This window comes from Symphalangus syndactylus, chromosome 23 (assembly GCF_028878055.3).
Source record: "Symphalangus syndactylus isolate Jambi chromosome 23, NHGRI_mSymSyn1-v2.1_pri, whole genome shotgun sequence".
NCBI lineage: Eukaryota > Metazoa > Chordata > Mammalia > Primates > Hylobatidae > Symphalangus > Symphalangus syndactylus.
In genome coordinates this window covers 15,395,654-15,413,430 of record NC_072445.2, presented here as the reverse complement: position 1 = coordinate 15,413,430, position 17,777 = coordinate 15,395,654, and the positions used below count along the sequence as shown (strand labels likewise).

Sequence of the window (17,777 nt, the reverse complement as noted above, 5' to 3'; positions counted from 1 at the left end):
AGACGCCACACACGGGGGTGACACGTACACACCTGTCTACACCCATGTGCACAGAGACAACAACACGAGGCAAGGAGAGAAAGAATGAATGAGGATGAGGGGAGATGGAGACACGTAAGAACCACCATCCCCATTTCCCCCACAATGATCCTTGGTCCCCATCCTCAACCTTTTCTAGATTTTTCTACGATTCCTGCAAGGCAGTTCCCTCCTGACCAGCTCTGGACACCCAGCCTCTGGGCAGGGGGTGAGGGTGGTGGTGGGCCCTGCTACGGCCCCTTACCTCTTTGGGCTGCGGCTTCCCAGCCTGCTGCTGGGTGAGGAGCTGCAGGTGGAGCTGCTCCTGCTGCTTCTTGTAGTACTCCTGCAGCTGGGGGAGTGGGGGAGTGGGGGAGGGTTACCACTGGCAGGGTACTGCTATCCCCAGAACCCCAGCCCTGTCCCATCTGGGCTCCTGGGGGCAGGAGAAGGGAGTTTCCCTAAAACATGGCCTGGCTCTCCGCAGTCAGCCTGGAGGGGCCCTGAGCAGGGTCTGGGTGGGGAGGGAGGGGGCAAGGGATGGAGGAGTTTCATTCCCACAGCTCTGAACCCTCCCTGCTTTTGGTGGATCTCCTGAACAGGTCACAGGGAACAAGGTGCCAGTATGTTCCAGTACTTTGCCCTTCCCTGTTCAGGAGATAGAAGTGGGGCCAGCATGCAGGGAGGGAGGACGGGGGAGTACTGTGGGGGCAGGGCCGCCATGAGAGATGCCTGACCTTTGACCTCTCCCCACTACCCTAGAGGAATGCAGATCGGTCTGGCCTGAGCGGTCTCTCTGGTTTCTGGGACAGCTTGGGCCCTTGGTGAGGTGTAAACAGGATGGGAGGAGCCAGGCCAGGCAGAGGAGGAGGGACCAGCTGCCCTGGGGCCAGACTCACCTGCTGGAGCATGAGGGCTTGCTGCTGCTGGAGCAACGCCTGCAGCTGCGGGGGCGACAGGATCTGCTGCATCTGTTGCGGGGTAAGCATCTGTGGCGACATCATGGCCACCGACACAGGCACCTGTAGGATTCGGCCCGTTAGCCCTGTCCCCTGGACCCCACCCCAGGAGGAGGCACCACCCAGGGCCCCACTCTCAGCGTGGCAGAGTGGCTCCCAGGGAGGCTGCCTGGGTTCCAATTCTGGCTCTGCTGCCTGCTGGTTGTCTCCCTCTTCAGACAGTGACTTACCTCCCTGTTGTCTGTTTTCTTTATCTCTAAAATGAAAACAGTGATAGTACCTACCTATTAAGGTCACCATGAGGACTAATCAGTGAATACTTAAAACAAGGCCTGGCACACAGCAAGTGCATATAAGGGTTGGCTATTATCATAGGACATGCTGTCCTTACAGCAGGAAGATTAGGCTCTAGTGACACTGGTCAGTAGAACCCATGCTTTGGCTGGTTCCCCCCAGTAATGGGGGAGGGGCAGCACACCAGGCCACCCATAGTCTCACAGAGTCTATTTTGAGACCACTTCCTGCAAGGTGGGCCTGGCTGGGAGGGCAGTCTACAGCATGGGAAGGATTCAAAACATGGCCCACCTTGCACGAGGACCTGCACTTTGTCTCCTCTCACACACCCCGGCACACCTGCCTGGACGGCACACACAGTGGCCAGAGGTGAAGCCCACGGAGCGCTCTTGGTGCCATCCTGGTCCTAATGTGTGTGCGTGTGTGTAGCTATGTCTAGGGTGGGGTGGGAAGAATGGCAGGCAGGGAGTTAGCAGGGCAGGCTTCTGCTCCTAGCTCTGCACTGAGCTGGCTGTGCGACTCTAGCAAGTCACTTGCCCTCTCTTACGTTTCCGTTTCCTCAAACTTAAAACATAAGAGACTGGGCTGTAAGAGATGATTCCTTCTAGGCTGGAACATTCAGGATTCTCAAAGTAGAACAGCTACCCAAAGAATCCAGCTATCGGGAAGATTCAGAAAAAAGCAATGACATCATTATCTTCCCAGCCCCACCTCCCCTGAACCCCCCAGGCTTGTGCAGTCATGGACGGGCAGGTCTCAGCTGCTATTTTGTCTTGTTCCCGTATTAGCAGGACAGGTGCTCTGATGGGGCTGTCTGCCGCCTCCACTCTGTGACCCCATGCATACAGGACTCTTCTCTAATTTCCTCTCTCACTCCTGAGCTGTGGCAGAGTGCCTGGCACACAGTAGGTACTCACTAAGTGTTAGCCCCCCTGAGCTGAAATGCCTTCCCCGGCACCTCAGAGGCCCCTCTGCCAGCCTGGGAGCAGGAAGGGAAGGTTACAGGGCTAGCCCAGTCAGAGAGGAGTGCTGTGCAGGAACTTGTCCTAGGCTGTGACAGGCTAGGTCCTCAGGGGACCCTCCCCCAAGCCTCAGCCTCACCTGTGGGGTAGGGGAGGAGGAGCTGGATCTCTTTTCAATGCCTGGCAGAGGCAGGACTCAGCCTTGAACCACCCCTTAAGCCATGGATTAGGAAATCCCCAGGCAGAGAAGCAACCAGGGAGGTACAGTGAATCCAAGGACATCGGGGAATCCCGTGGCTCCCAACACCTCTCGCTCACCCCATCACTGGCAGCTGTCCCTGCCCCTGGGTTTTACTCCCCTATCCCAGCCCATCTCTATCCACATGGCCCTGGGAGGGGTAACACCTAGCTCTTTAGTCATGGGCATACCATGTGAATGAAGGCTCCAAGGGACCTCTAAGCCAGTGGGGGATGTGCCCTTAGGAGTGTTTTTTGTTCTTTGTTGTTGTTGTTGTTGTTTAACATCATTTTTACCAATGAGGAGACCAGGAAAGTCTGGCAGCCTTAAGTGGCAGGGTTGGGATTTAAGCCCAGGTCTGCGTACTCCATAGCTCCCAGGGTTTTCACATCCTATGCTGACTGCCCCACCCCCGGACAGGTCTTGGGAAGGGTTAGGGAGAGAATGTGGAGGTGGGACGTCCGGAGGCTGAGGGGGCTGATGAGGCTGAGATCCCAAAGGCTAACTTCCTACTCTTCGGTTGTATCCTAGAAGGACTCTCTGAAAGCCAGGCTGCAAGGGTGGAGGTGGGGGCCTGGGGTTGGAGGCAGACAACGGCATAGACCCAACTCCAAAGCCAGCCCCTAAGTCTGTTGTTGGGTGTTCCAGAGGCAGCTGAGGAGGCTGCTCAAAGAAGGTGGGTTTTGCCATCCAAAGACATGGAACAAGTACCACTGTCCTTTCTTTCCTCCTCCCAAGGGGGTGCCCAACAAAGAGAGCCATCCTGGTAAGCTCAGAGCCCTAGATTTCTGGGTCAGGTGACCTTGGTTTTTGTCCCTGATATTTACCAGTCTTGAAATCACCAAGCCTCACTTTCCCTGTCGGCTAACTGGGATTTGGGGCACCTGCCCTCCCTGCATTATTAGCAGATGTTGCTGACTGCTTATTATGTGCCAGGCATGGCACTTGGCTAAGCCCTTTACACGTGTATCTCATGGAATCTTCACGGCAACCCTGTGAGGATGGTGCCATCATCATTAACATCGCACAGATGAGATGGGAAAACTGAGGCCCAGAGAGGTTAAATAACCTGCCCTGACCCTGACCCGGAAGGGACAGTGGGAGCAGGGGTGAAAGTGACTTGTACGCCACTAAATTCTATGTAAACGTGAAGAAAATCACTTTTTAAAACATTTTGGATTTTCCCTTTCCCCTCCTTCTCTGTCTCCTCCCCTGGTGTGCCTTAGGGTGCTGCCAAAGGTCACTGAGGACCAAGGCACTAGGTCACTCATTCTCACTGCTGTGAGAGCTGAACTAGAGACAAACGTGGCCCGCGACAGGAAAGACTGAGACCAGACACTCAGAAGATCTTTCCAGGCACCAGGACTGTGAGTCACTGACAGGTGCATGCGAACAAAGGATGTGGCCTTTCCTTCCTTGGGCCTTTCTTACTTGGAAGCAGGGGAATGGAAGAGATGACCTTGGAGGGCCTCCTTGGCACTTGCTTTTCCTGCCACTTGGCTAAGCAGCTGCCTGTGGAGGCTGCTACAGAGATCTGGACGGATTACATGGTGTGCACTTGTCTCGAGGTGGCCCACTGGAGTCACAAAGGGTCTGGGAAGTGGCTGCCGCATGCTGATCTCCTGAGTTGGTTGACCTCATCCACCTCTCCCCGTGCCCCTTGGGGGTCTGAGAACTGAGCTGGAGCTCCGCTGGTGTCCCGGCCGGCCCCTTGCCAGGCTCAGATGCCTCAGGATGGGTGCTCTACAGCTAGAGGGCTCAGCAGGGCCCATGAGTCACCATCTGGAGAGTAGCTGGGCAGCTAAGTGCTAACTTAAGCCCTGGCAGTGTGAGAGCCCTGGGCCAAACGCCGGCAGCTGCTTCCAGCCCCTCCCTCAGGGACCCTGCACCCACCCATGAATACAGTGTGCTCGGCTGGACGGTCTGACTGGAAAGAACAGGGACAGTGCCTGACACACAGGAAGCTTATTTGAGGGCTGAGAGTGGGAACGAATGCAATTTGGTGCCAGGGTCAAGGACCCAAACTGTCTCTTAAGTATGGGGTCCCTGTGAGTGGGGGGCGATGTGGGGAGATCAGGCCAGAGAACTCTCCTGCAAATGACCAGAAGTCCTCAAACTAATTCTGGGCTGCAGCTGCAGCAAGGAAAGATAGCAGTGAGATATAAAGAAGGACTTCTGGAAATGCCAGATGGGGATGGAGGAAGCCAAGGCCCCAGCCGCCTTTGCCCCCATCATGTCCTCAACTCTCGGCCACCTGTGCCGCCTTCTATGATAGGCCTCTCCCTGGTGGTGTCCAGGCCTGGAAGGAGGGCCCCTCACTAGGCTGGAGCTGGAGACCTGATAACAGTTTTGGAAACTCTTCTGAAGCTGGCTCTGGAGGAGAGGGGTGGTGAACGTGGCTGGGAGGTGTGTGGGCAGAAAATCCTGCTGGGGAGCAGAACAGCGTTCTGTGGGGAGCCCTGGGAAAGGAGCTGCCCTCGATCTCCCTTCATTATCCACTGTACTCAGGCTCAAGATGCACTCTTCTGCTCAGGTGGGGAGCCCAGTCCTTGCTCTCCCCCATCCCCTCACCAGTCTTGAGCTCACAGAAGAACATTTCAAGGCCCTGGACCCTACTTCCGGACAAGGATCTGACCTCCTTGGAGATAATAAACTTACGAATAGGGGCAGAAGGCAAGGAAGGTATTCAGGGTTGGAGGAGAAATAGAGGGATCAATACAGGTGGGGAATCCAGGCTCCTTGGGAAGCATGGCTCCATGGCCCCAAGAACCCCCATCTCCCTGAGACCCTGAGAACCATCTGGCCTAGGCTTCTACACCTGGGAAATATTGGCATTATTTCCATGCCAAGCACAAGGGATTGTCACAATGCAGAGATTAAAAGTGTGAGGTCTACTGGCCGGGCACGATGGCTCACGCCTGTAATCCCAGCACTTTGGGAGGCAGAGGCATGCAGATCACCTGAGGTTGGGGGTTTGAGACCAGCCTGACCAACAAGGAGAAACCCTAAAAATACAACGCTACTAAAACCTACTAAAAATACAACCCTACTAAAAATACAAAATTAGCTGGGTGTGGTGGCGCATGCCTGTAATCCCAGCTACTCGGGAGATTGAGGCTTGAGCTACTTGGGAGGTTGAGATCGCTTGAACCCGGGAGGCGGAGGTTGTGGTGAGCTGAAATCGCGCCACTGCACTCCAGCCTGGGCAACAAGAGTGAGACTCCATCTCAAAAAAAAAAAAAGTGTGAGTTCTGGAGCTACTGGGTTCAAATCCTCTGTCCTTTATTCATTGTATAACTTTGGATAAGTTTCTTAACCTCTCTGGGCCTCAGTTTCCTCATCTGCAAGATGGGGCTAGAATAGCACCTCTCCCATAGGACTGTGAGGGTAAGTGAGGTAGCTGTAAAGTGCTTAGTGTCTGCGCTTCGTAGTAAGCACTCTGTAGTGTCAGTTGTTAGTTTGGGATGTACTCAGTAAGTATTTGTTGAATGAATGAATCAATCAATCAATGAATTTTTGGAAGTAATGAGACAAGGAGAGAGAAGGCCTGAGAAAAAGATCATTTTATCTGTCTTTTCTGACCCTGAAACTTCTAGGCCTCTCTTATTTTGGAGGGAGGGAGTTTCCTAAGGAAGATTCCATAGTCTCCCTTCAGCTCTCAATTATTTCAGATCTGTGACCCTTAATCCCCAGCTGAGCAATCCTTCTGGATGTCTTACCCCAGTCCCTCCCACTACCATCAAGCTCCTACCCTCCTACCCCTGGGTCAGCAGCCCCTTTCTGGTTTGGGGGAAACGTTTGCTGTTGTCCAGCCTGCTCCTTCCTGTTCTAAGCTGGGTCCAGGGCGGGCAGGATTCACAGTGGAAGCCCAAGGACCACTTCAAACCCTGGGATTGTATGTGGGGGATCATTAATTTAAAGAGACCCAATCCTGACCAGCATGGGTATGAGAACCTTTTAGATCTCATTCTGATGAGATCTTTCTCTTCCTCTCTTTATTGACTTTCCAGATTGTGTCTTCCCCTCCTCCACCGCAGGCCATGCCCTGATCTTTGCCCAGCTCCTCCCCTTTGAGGGTTGTCTCCTTAGGGTCAAGAATTTTAAAAGAGGGTTACTGTTAAGGCTGCACATCTGTTGGGCACCTTGAACTTTTTCCAAACATAAACTTGTTTTACATAAAACCCAGACTTTGTGAGAGCACTGGAATCTCCGCCCAGGACAAAGCCTGGTCCTGGGTCCTTCTCTGAGCACCCTGCCCCCACCCCACCCTCCTCTTCACTTCCCTCAGCACCCAGCCCCAGACTCCAGAGCACCTCCAGCTCAGGACCAACCATGCTCACCCTTCTTCCCTTAGATAAACTTCCTTTCAAAGCCCGGCTTAATCCCTTCCCCAATTCTGAGCCTCCCTCTGCTAGGGGAAGGGTGGGGGAGGCATGGATCCCAGGCTGCTAGGCAGAGGGGGAGGGGAGCGACTGCCCAAGTAGTGACCCAACCCGGACTCTGACTGCAATTCTCCCAAGTTCTTTGTGACACAAAAGGTAAACAGAAGGCCTGGCTCCCCCACCACCCCCCCGCCCACCCCCCACAGATCTCCCCTCCCCCAGCCAGCCAGATGGGCTGGCAAGCTGGGGGGAAGGGAGAAGGGGAAAAAAGGGCAGATTGTGCAAAGGAAAACAAAAGAGACAGAGAGACATCAAGAGACAGGAAGCATGGAGAGACTGCGAGAGAGCTGGTGGATGAGGGATAAGGGGGGAGGATAAGGGAAGGGGGGACTTGGTGACGTGACCGCAGCAACAGAGATGGCCTGGGAGGGGCTGAGATCCAGACACAGGAACAGAGAGGGACAGAGGGAGGGACCCACAGGGACGCAGAAACATGAGAAGTGAACGAGAGAGACCCTGAAGGGAAGAGGCAGGGGAGAAGAAACAGTGAGAGAGGTACAAAGAGACAGGGAGAGCTGCAGACAAACTTTGAGTGACAGGGACAAAGAGACTAAGCTAGCGGAAGGTCTGGCTGATCAGGTGGAGACGAGAGAAAGTGGAAGTCTTTTTGCTCCACCCCTGCAGTGACTGTATTTCCTTTGAAAAGTTGCCCACTTTTTGGTGTTGGAACTGGCAAGAACAGTTCTCCAACGGGTCCTTGCCCTCCCTCTGTGCCAGGCCCACACTCCATCCCAACTCAGAGCCAGCGGGGTGCTCTCTTCCTCACCTGCACAGCAGAGGCAGACTGTTTGCTCTCATTGTTCCCTGGGGAGCTCAGGCCTGAGGCCTGCTGCAGCAGGAACTGCCGGGCCACTTGGAGAGCCTGCAAGACAGGGGCTGAGTCAGCAATGGCCTGGGAGGCTGGGGGGGATCCTGGGATTAGGGAGTGTTTGGGGCAGTAAGGAGGAGCTCAGGGTAAGGTGGAAGGTCTTGGGGGTGACAGGGTCATGGGTCCATAAGGCCTTGGGGTAAGGGCAGTAGGAGTCACTGAGAAGGGCTGTTGGGGTTCAGGGATCAGAGCCTCTACAGACTCAGCCTGGGACCCAGTGAAGTTTTGCTAGGACTCAACGGGGACAGCAAATGGAAGGGCCCATGGTCAAAAGGGACTCTTACAGGAAAATAAAGGGGGTGGACTCAGGGCATTAGTAAATCAGTACTATTTGTTGAGCATCTACTATGGGTCAGGCACTATACAGGCAAGAGCTTATTTAATCTTCCTCTGTAAGGCTGTGAGGTAGGGGTTATTGCCCCATTTTGCAGATGAGGAAACTGAGTCTCCAGGAGATTAAGTAACTTACCCAAGATCATACAGCTAGGCGGCATCAGAGCCAAGATTTGAGCCCAGGAAGCCTGGCTTCAAGGCCAACTGCCTTACTGGGTGGTCAGCCTGGGGGCTAAAAAGTAGCATTCACTGTGGAGCCAGAGCACACAGTTGGGAGGATGAGGGAAGAGCCCTGGGGTCAGTGGCACAAGGTCTGAGTACCATGTGACTTTCTGAGTTCAAGGATTGTACATGCATGCTGCTGGAAGAATTAGATCAAGTTCTAAAAGGTATACTATTAGCAGAGATGCATGGACCATTGTGCTGTGGGCTTGGTAGCCACAGTGGCTTAGACTGAACTGAGCCAGAGGGGTCATAGGAGTGGGAGGCATATGGAGATTGCTGGAGAAATCACTCTAGTGGGTCAGTATGACAGTCAAGGAGTAGGAGGGGCCTGGAAGGTAAACTGATGGGCAGTGAGACGTCTGGTAGGAGTGAGAGGTCAGGAGGGCCCAGGAAATTATCTATGAGGCCAGTCAAGCCCTCTATGTCCTCACTCTGCTTCAGTGGGAGGTCTGAAGGCAAGTTCTGAATCCACATTTCAGGAGCACAAAACTTATCTGCTTCCAGATTGCTCAAGACCCCCTTGGGAGCCAGTGCAGGTGTGTCTAAGCCCTTGACGCAGGGCTCCAACCTTAGGCAGTCCTGGGTTTGAATCCCAGCTGTGCGGCCTGCCAGCTACGACCTTGGGCAAGTTATTCCAGTTCTCTGCACTTCAGTCTCCTTATCTGCAAAACTGTGAAACTACCCATCTCCAAATTACTAGGGGGATTAAAGGACCAATGTTTGGCATCCAGTTGGCATTCGGGAAGTATTCATTCCCTTCAACTCTCATTAATCACTCAACAATTCTCCACTTCACCTCCTCCAGCCTCTCCCCAACATAGCCTCGTGCCCTGCGCACTTATTAGACGAAATGCGCCTGCTTGTGGCTCACTCTCACATCTGTCCACACACGCACTTGTTTTTTCCCACTTGTTTTTTCCGTATGGGCCCCTATTCTCCTACCCCACCATAAGCACCTTCAAGGCAAAACCTTTTTTTTTTTTTGAGACGGAGTCTCGCTCTGTCGCCCAGGCTGGAGTGCAGTGGTGCAATCTCAGCTCACTGCAAGCTCCGCCTCCCGGGTTCACGCCATTCTCCTGCCTCAGCCTCTCCGAGTAGCTGGGACTACAGGCGCCCGCCACCACGCCCGGCTAATTTTTTTGTATTTTTAGTAGAGACGGGGTTTCACCGTGGTCTCGATCTCCTGACCTCATGATCCGCCCGCCTCAGCCTCCCAAAGTGCTGGGATTACAAGCATGAGCCATGGCACCCGGCCAAGGCAAAACCTTTTAAGGTGGGATATGGCTGCACCACCCGTCGCTCAACAAGCAAAGAGAGTGACCACTGTGTACCAAGCACGTACACACAACCACCTTCGCGTCCATTCATCATCAGTGTGAACAGCCGAGCCTCCTGAGGCTTTAAATCTAGTTTTCCCTAGGATGGCAACTAAATATGCACTGGCCTATTGACGGGAAGGTGTCCTGCAGCAAACCGGGAGCTGCAGGTGTGCTCCTCACAGGCCACCCCCACCCCACCTCCTTCCCTGGATGTCACACCCAGAGAAGTGCCCTGGGCTTCCAGAGCGGGACAGGATGTTTCTCCTCTTCCAGATTCACTTCAGAAAGCAGAAATCTGACCTTTCTAAGTCAAAAGACTCTGCGGAAAGAGGAGGAAGGGTGGGGGGGTTGTGGGTGAGGAAGGGCAGGGAGTCAGGTGCTCATTAGGAAGGAGCCCCTGCCTCTGCTACCTTGCTTTTACAAACCCCTCCAGGTCTACTGACAAGTGCTCTTTGTCCTCCAAAGGTGGAGGTAGAGTAGGGTTGAGGGGGTACAGGGGTCAGAGGCCAGGGGACAAGGGTAGGGGAAGAAGATGGCTCAGAGGGGCTGGCCAGCCCAGGCGACCCAAAAGGGACACTGGTTGGGGTGGGGAGATGACGCACTCCAGATCCCTGGGGGACAGGAGGAAACAGCAGGGAGGGGCTTCTGGGGGAAGTTGGGGGCAGAGTCCTGCTCAGTCTTCTGGGGTGGGGTCGGGGGTGGCCAGGGGAGTTGAATTCACTCCCCACTGACTCTCTTACTTTGTGGTCCCCTGGAGCATGAAATTACATGATTTACAGGAAAAAAATGGCAAGGCCTTGCAGTCTCATTCCTGAGACCTCCCCCTCCCTGTGACAGGCCCTTCCTCCCCCCACACCCCCTACCCACAACCCCTTTCCTTCTTCCTGCCAAGGCCAGGCCGGATGAGAGCCAGGTAAGACCTTAGGTCTGGCCAAGGCTCCCCTCCCTCAGCTTCCCACCATTCTTTCTCATACATAGGTCCTCACTCACCACTCCTCTCACATCTATGAAGTACCTGCTGCATGCCAGGGACCAGGCTAGGGGCTGGGGATACAGAGAAATAGAACATGGCCTCTGCCCCCCAGGGCTCACAGCTCAGGTTCTGTGATGATGGCCTCTAATAATAAAGAATGATAGGCCGGGCGCAGTGGCTCACGCCTGTAATCCCAGCACTTTGGGAAGCCAAGGCAGGAGGATCATGAGGTCAGGAGATCAAGACAATCCTGGCTAACACGGTGAAACCCCATCTCTACTAAAAATATAAAAAATTAGCCAGGCGTGGTGGCAGGAGCCTGTAGTCCCAGCTACTCGGGAGGCTGAGGCAGAAGGATGGCGTGAACCTGGGAGGCGGAGCTTGCAGTGAGCCGAGGTGGCACCACAGCACTCCAGCCTGGCAACAGAGCGAGACTCCGTCTCAACAAAACAAAACAAAAAACAAGACAAAAAACGAATGATAAGAAACTAGTCAGCCTGAAGTGGGGGTGAGTGCCAGGGCTCAGAGAAGGCTTCTACCTGGGGAAGTCTGGGAAGGCTTCCCAGAGGTGGTGGCAGCACTAACTGGAGTCTTGCCATCTGAAGGGCGAGTTGACATGGTGAATGAGGAGGGTCACATCTACCACGCTGCTGCACCAGATGTGTTCACACTGCCTGCTGGCACTGCGGCCTGGAGATCACTGGACTGCCCACCTCCGAGAGACATGGGAAAGAACGGGTCCTAACTCCGGCAGATCCCCAGCCCCACTTTCTTTGAATATGCCAACCAGAGTGAGGCCTCCTTGAAAGCACAGATGTTGTCAACTGTAGCTGTGAACCCCCATCTCCAACCACCAGCACACAGCAGACATGCGATACCCACTCACAAAACTCATTTTAGTCTAGGCTGAATATGGGGGGCTGGCAAAGGCTAACATTAGCTTAACAGCTAACATTTGCCTTGCAGTTTTCAAAGCACTTTTTCAAACATTTAATTGAAGCTTCACAACATTGAGCTAAGTGGAGCAGGTACTGATGTCCCTGTTTTACAGACAAGGAAACTGAGGCCTGAGGTTCCACAGCTAGGAAGTGGGAGAGTCCAAACACCTCTGACTGCTCAGGGCTTACCCCACTGAGGGGTCTCCATGATCCCATGCACAGTCCAGCGAGGCCTTCAAATCTGCCTTCCCCCTAATCTGCATGTGTTCAGCCCTACAGTGAGAAGGGGAAGTGAAGATGGTGGAGGTGGAGGAAGAAGACCAAGAAAGGAAACTCCAGGGAAAAAGTGGGCTCAGTTTCCCTTCCCTAAGGACAAGAGATACCCAAACACAGCCCTGGGTGAGAAAGGTGTTCAGATACCCACACCAGGAAGAAGCCATTATGGAAAACCTAGGGAAGCAGGAAGAGGGGGCTTAGGCAGAGTGGAAAACTGGGAGCCATTTGGCCTCTCAAACCTCATTTTTTTCCTCCTTCTGCCCCTTGGACTGAAAACCAAATGTCCAGCTCTGTGGTTTGGGGATGATGTCCAGTTTTCCTCTAAGGGAGGTGTACTGTCCATTCATGCGTGGACTTCAAGAGAGATGTGGATCCAAGTTCTGGCTCCACCATATACTGGGTAACCTTGGGCAAGTCACCATCTCTTTGAGCCTCCGTTTCTTCCTCTGCAAAACTGGAACAACCCCATACTTTCTTCACGGGGTTCCTGGGAACAGCATGTGGGACTGTGCACATGGAGTACTTAGCACACTGCCAGGCACCCAGTAGGTCCTGGATGAACACTATTATGATGATTCACCAGCAGCTCCTGGTCATTTGCCTGGTGCCACCTGGAAGGCCTTGCTAACCAAACCCTCTTCCAGCCCAGCCCCCATTCCCCCTCAAGCTTAAGAACTCAGTCTCGCTAATGAAGCTGAACTCTCCTCCCCCCATCCCCCATTCAGAAGTCATTAGCAGGATCTCCGCAATTAGGAACAAATGGCTTATAACGGATGGCATCCAGGGAGGGCGGTTGGGATGGTGGAGAATGAAGCTGTAGCTTTGAGGGCAACAGGGAGCTGCTATGAATAGAAAAACAAGTCTTGGTGCTGTGGGGTCTCTCTCTCCCCTCCAGGATAAGACCACACTCCCATTTCTGGTTCTGAGAATTCGGGGTTGGTTGGGGGGGAGGGGTGGAAGAGGGGTCATTCTCTCTCAGGAAGCCAGGTGCGGGGCTATTTACCAGTCCTTTCAGCAGGCTGGAGGATCCCAGATCTATGTTGGGGTGCCAGCCTTATTCTCTGTGTATGTGGGAGGACAGGGACGCGATCATCAGGGAGACAAGCTTGAAGGGCTGTTGAGAATGAGAAGTCGAAGGGCTTGGGCCACAGCCCCTGGAGAGCTGCAAGTGTTAGAGGGTATCTAGTCCAGTATTTTTCAAATTGCTGCTCATGGCCCAGTAGTGGGTCATAATATCAATTTAGTGGGTCAAAAAATAGGTATTTTCTAGTTCACTGACAGATTGAGAAACAGAGATCCAGAGATGGGCAATGATTTGCCCAGTGGGACACAGCAGCAAAAGCAGAACCTGAATGTACCAGACCTGAAACTGGGCTCTGCACAGGGAAGAGAAACCAAGCGCTGGCTGGGCAGGATGGAGGAGGTACTAGCAAATTCTGGTTTGATGTGGATTGTGGTGAGGGGCAGCCAAAACAAACAAACTCCAAACTTCCTTTGTCTGCCTCTGGCTGGTTTTGGCAAAACTGGGATTCGGTCTTATCTAAATTGTCTCCATAATTAATTTTCACTGGGAACTGGCTGGATTTAGGAAAAGAAGGGACTAGAAGGGTATTTGAGGGTGCTGGCCCACCTCGCCCCATTCCGAGCCGGAAAAGCATCCCCAGGAAAGCCTATTACCTTTACCTCCAGAGCCACAGCATGACTATTAATTTAACAATTTAATGAGTGGTTATTAAGCCCCACAGGGCACTCACAGTGTCCTCAGTACTGGGGACTCAGCATCTTTGCTTTAACGGTGCTCACGTTCTAATGGGCTGAGACAGACACTACACAAAGAGACATGCAAACTCAGAGTTGGTGGCGAGTGTCCCACAGAGACTGGCTGGCTGGCTGGCTGGCTCTAGGGTGTGTGGCCAGGGAAGGTCTCTCTGAGGAGACACAACATCAGGAGGAGGCAACTCTTCCAAGGGAGAGAATCTGAGGTGGAGGGAACAGATGGTGCAAGGGCCCTGCTGTGGGAAAAGCTGGGTGCATTATGAATTGAAAAGCCAGTGTGACCAAGAGAAGAGTGGCCTGAGAAGAAGTCCCAGAGGTGTGCAGGGGCCAGACTGCACAGGGACAATGATTTTTTATTTCATTATACACCTGAAAAATCGCTGAAGGATTTTGAGTAGGAAGTGATACAGTCTTTCAGGGTAGATACTTACTGCTGATAAACAATGGATGCCTAATAAGCACTCACTGGTTCAAAGTAAAGCAAGAATATCGCTTCATCTAACCCTCAAAATGCAACTCCTCAGGGACCAGAGGGTGGAAGAAAGGGGTACAAGAAGGAGGAGTTAGCGATTAGTGGTCCTGACCACTGAGGGAACTGACCTGGCGGGGAGGAAAGTTCTCGACCAGCCAGGCTTTGTCCTCCAGCAAAGAGACATAAAAATGAAATTACACAGAGAAGGGGGACAAGGAAGGTGGGGAGAGGAGACCATAAAACCCCTGAAGTTATTCCGCACCTTTTTCCCTTGGAAAAAAAAGCTTTTTGGAAAAGGCTGTAAATTTTTTTTACACCAACCTCGTAAAAATGACATCGGCACATTCTCAAATTAGAACCATTAAAATGAAAACCAGCAATGCACAGACACAGACAGGCCCACGTCGGTGGGAGACGACTCACATCCTGGGTGTACAGCCCCGGTTTCAGGACCCCTTCCCTACCAAGTGCCTTGAAAATGCCTCCTCTCTACAAGGAACTAGTCTCTGGCCTCAGAGAGATGAGAATTTACAGCTGAACTCAACAGCGTGGATGAGGAACTGCGATCTTTCAAAAGGCTCCTTCATTCTCTTCATTCCCCGCACTGCTGCTCTCAAACTCAGGCAGGCTTTGCACCAGCTGTGCCCGGCCTCTGCCTGCTTCTAGCAATGATGCGGCCCAGGGCTCATCCAGCTCCTGCAGCCAAAACCAGCTCTGCAGGGTGTCATGAGGGGGAGAGTCCTCAGTGCCTGGAAGGAACTCTCTGACCTCCAGCAAGGAGGTGAAATCACCAAGGTGGTGGTGGGTGGCCGAGTGGCAGTGATGCAGAAGTTCCTGTGATCATTTTCCTCATTCTTGGTGGCATTTGGAGGTGGCTACCAGACATACATCCCTCCCACCAGTATCTGTGGAGTTCTCTGGAAGTGGGTCTGTGCTGGGGTCTGGGTTCTGAGCCGCTTCACTCTAGCTACCACTGCAGTGTAGAGTTGGAGTGGGGGCAATGGTGGTGGGGGATGCAGTTCTCTTCCTGAAGATTCCTACTGGGCCTTCTCAGAATAAAGGTGCTCCCCCAGGGGAAAAGCCAGCTCTCCCACTGAGGGTTCCAGGCCAAGTTCTGCCCTGATGAGGTGACCCTAGGATGCAGCCTTCCCCCCTTCAATCCTCAAGATAAACCCTTTCTCAGAAGGAACATTCATCTCCCTTCCCCAAATTCTCCTCTGTATCCCCAGTTCTAATCAGCAGGGACAAGAATTCTGCCATGAAGGGGAGGTGAAGGAGGGAAGAAGAGGGATTTCAGAATTCCATATTAGGAGGGAAGCTGGGGGCTCTCCTGCCGGTAGAGTGGGCTGGCTCCTTTTAGTCCCAAGAAAGCAGGGGTCTGCAGATCCCTCCTCCAGGCCCCAGCCCCGCCCTCTGCCCTCCTAGCACTACTCCCTCCTAGGGGAATTTTCCAACATAGGAAACAGGGCGGTCTTTGGCTCTCAGGGACCTGGGAGGGGTACAACAAGGGGGATGGTTAAGGCCCTCTCCCGGCCACAGCACTCCCCAGCTCCTCCCACTTCCCACTTCCCACCTGCCCTTCTCTCACTGTGTCAGGCCAAGGAGGAAAGGGCAGTTTTCTGAGCGTTCCCCAGCAGCTGGTATGAACTGGTGTGATGTCCCTAAGCCTCCCCTCTGGAGAGTGCAGGCCCCAAATCTCCCTCCATGCCATGGTTCCTCCATGGGAGGGGCTCATTCTCCAGAAGAAAAAGGAGAATGCAGAAGGTGTGGGATCAGACAGGAAACTGTAGAATCTGGGGCACACAGCCAGCAGTCCTGAAGAGAAATGGGCCCTGGACCTGCAGACCAAAGACAACTGTTGACTGCGTGTGTGTGTGTGTGTGTGTGTGTGTGTGTGTGTGTGTGTGTGTGTCAGGGGGTGGTGGGGGGCAAATTCACCCTCTGAATCCTCCCCTTCCCCCGCTGTCATCCCTCTAAGTAGCTTGGGCAGAGGAGGGCCAGATGGGGGAGGAAAAGGAAAGAAAAGTCTCTCCCATTCTTCTTCTCCCCTCCCCCAACTGCCTGACATCCCCCCCATCTCTTTGAAGGGGGGTGAGTTAAAAGCCCATTAATGTGCAGAGCCCCCCAACCCTTTTGAATCTCCTCACAGGATGTGAACGGGGTGGGATTTGGCCCAGTTGCCACAGCAACTGCAGTGGGAGTTCCCAGACGCTAGGCAACCCTCCCATGACCCTCGCTGACCTGTCACCCCCGCAACCCATGGACAATGGGAGTGCGTGCTCCAGAGGCCCAGGACGCCTTTCAGCTCGGCCTCAGCACCGCCGCCAGTGGCTCTGCCTGCCTCCACCCCACCGGCTCGGCCCTCCTGGCCCCAACTTGGCCAGCGCACCCAGACCAGCCCCCAAGACCTCCCCTCCCAAAATCTGCCACACACTTCTCCTAGGCTTCATGGCCCCTATCAGAGAGAGTCCTAAGGGTATTTGTGGGGTCCCTGAGAAAATCCCCACACTGGGAACATTTTCATACAAGTGAAATCAGATTAGGATAAAACACAAGGGCAACTTTCAAACAAAAGAGCCATCCCATAGGGTAAAAATGCAGGGAGGGACACTGCGGTAGAAGCATTTGCCTTGGCGAGGGAGGGGACGGATGGGCCGCGGGTGTGTCTACGGTCTAGGGTATACTTTAACAGCAGCTGGGGATCACCAATGCCAGCTGGCCGCCACGGTGCCCAGTGCAAAATAAGACTGAAGGTGTGTTTGCAGCTTGACTGACTGCTCCAGAGCCTACTGTACTTCCTGCACCTTCTCCTCAGGGTAGACAGATTCCCCATAGGGCATAAGACTGCAGACTTGGTGAAAGCCCCAAAGACAGCGTGGAGGTGGTATGGCTCTGTCACTCACCAATGACCAGGCTGGGATGAAGGAGGTGGAAGCTGGGGCCTTGAGGGCTGAAATGGGGCAGCCAGCCAAGGACCCTCTCCCTCTAGTCAGACCTGGCCTGGCAGCCAAGCCAGGTCACCCCCCAGCCTCTGTTTAAACAAGCTCCCAGCCTGCTCGTTGCATGGAAACAAGCGCCTGCTCTTGTTCCAAAGTGACGTGGCCGCCCTCTTCAGCACTGTTTGTTTCAGCCTAAAGTCCTGTCACAGGCCTGACTTCTGACTCGCCCTGTTTATCTCTCTCCTCTCTGCCAACTCATTACTCCCAAAGGCCAGGATTGCATTTCCAGGGCTTGTTTACTGAGAGCAGAGGGACAAGGACCAACAGACAGACAAAGGCAGAGGAGCTTGGAGAGCCACAGACGGTACGAGGAGAATGGGACCAGCGTGTGGTCCACAGACCCTCTCCTGCCCCACTTCCTATCGAGTTTGCAGATGGCACTGGAGTGGCTACTTAGGGCCAGTGGGCAGCATTGCTTTTCTATCACAGAACCCTTTCAGGTTGGAAATGAAATGCTCTCATTTACTGATCAACAGACATTTCCTTAGCACCCACTATGCTTGAGGCCTCGCTGCCTCCATTTCCCACAGTGACTGTGTGATGGAGAAGCAGCAAAGGGGCAGGTGTGCTGAGCCCTGAACTAGGAACTGGGAGAGTGAGGTCTACACAGCCTTTATTGTGCCATCTTGACAAGTCATTGCCTACCTCTGGCTGTCTCATCTGTGAAATTGGAATAATAATATCC

At 53.6% G+C, this 17,777-nt stretch overlaps 1 protein-coding gene across 12 annotated transcripts in view; it reads right to left on the bottom strand.

The window, feature by feature from the left end:
* Nucleotides 1–17,777, bottom strand: part of FOXP4 (forkhead box P4) — a 55,560-nt gene that overhangs the window by 16,532 nt on the left and 21,251 nt on the right. For 8 of the 12 annotated variants that reach the window (XM_055263342.2, XM_055263345.2, XM_055263346.2 and 5 more), the window contains exons 3-5: nucleotides 7,680–7,775; nucleotides 918–1,040; nucleotides 284–370 (exon numbers count right to left, since the gene is read on the bottom strand). In XM_055263342.2, the coding sequence (XP_055119317.1) occupies nucleotides 284–370; nucleotides 918–1,040; nucleotides 7,680–7,775 (306 nt within the window). The remainder of the gene's footprint in view (nucleotides 1–283; nucleotides 371–917; nucleotides 1,041–7,679; nucleotides 7,776–17,777) is intronic. The other 4 variants (XM_055263348.2, XM_055263349.2, XM_063632685.1 and 1 more) reach the window with 2 other exon arrangements.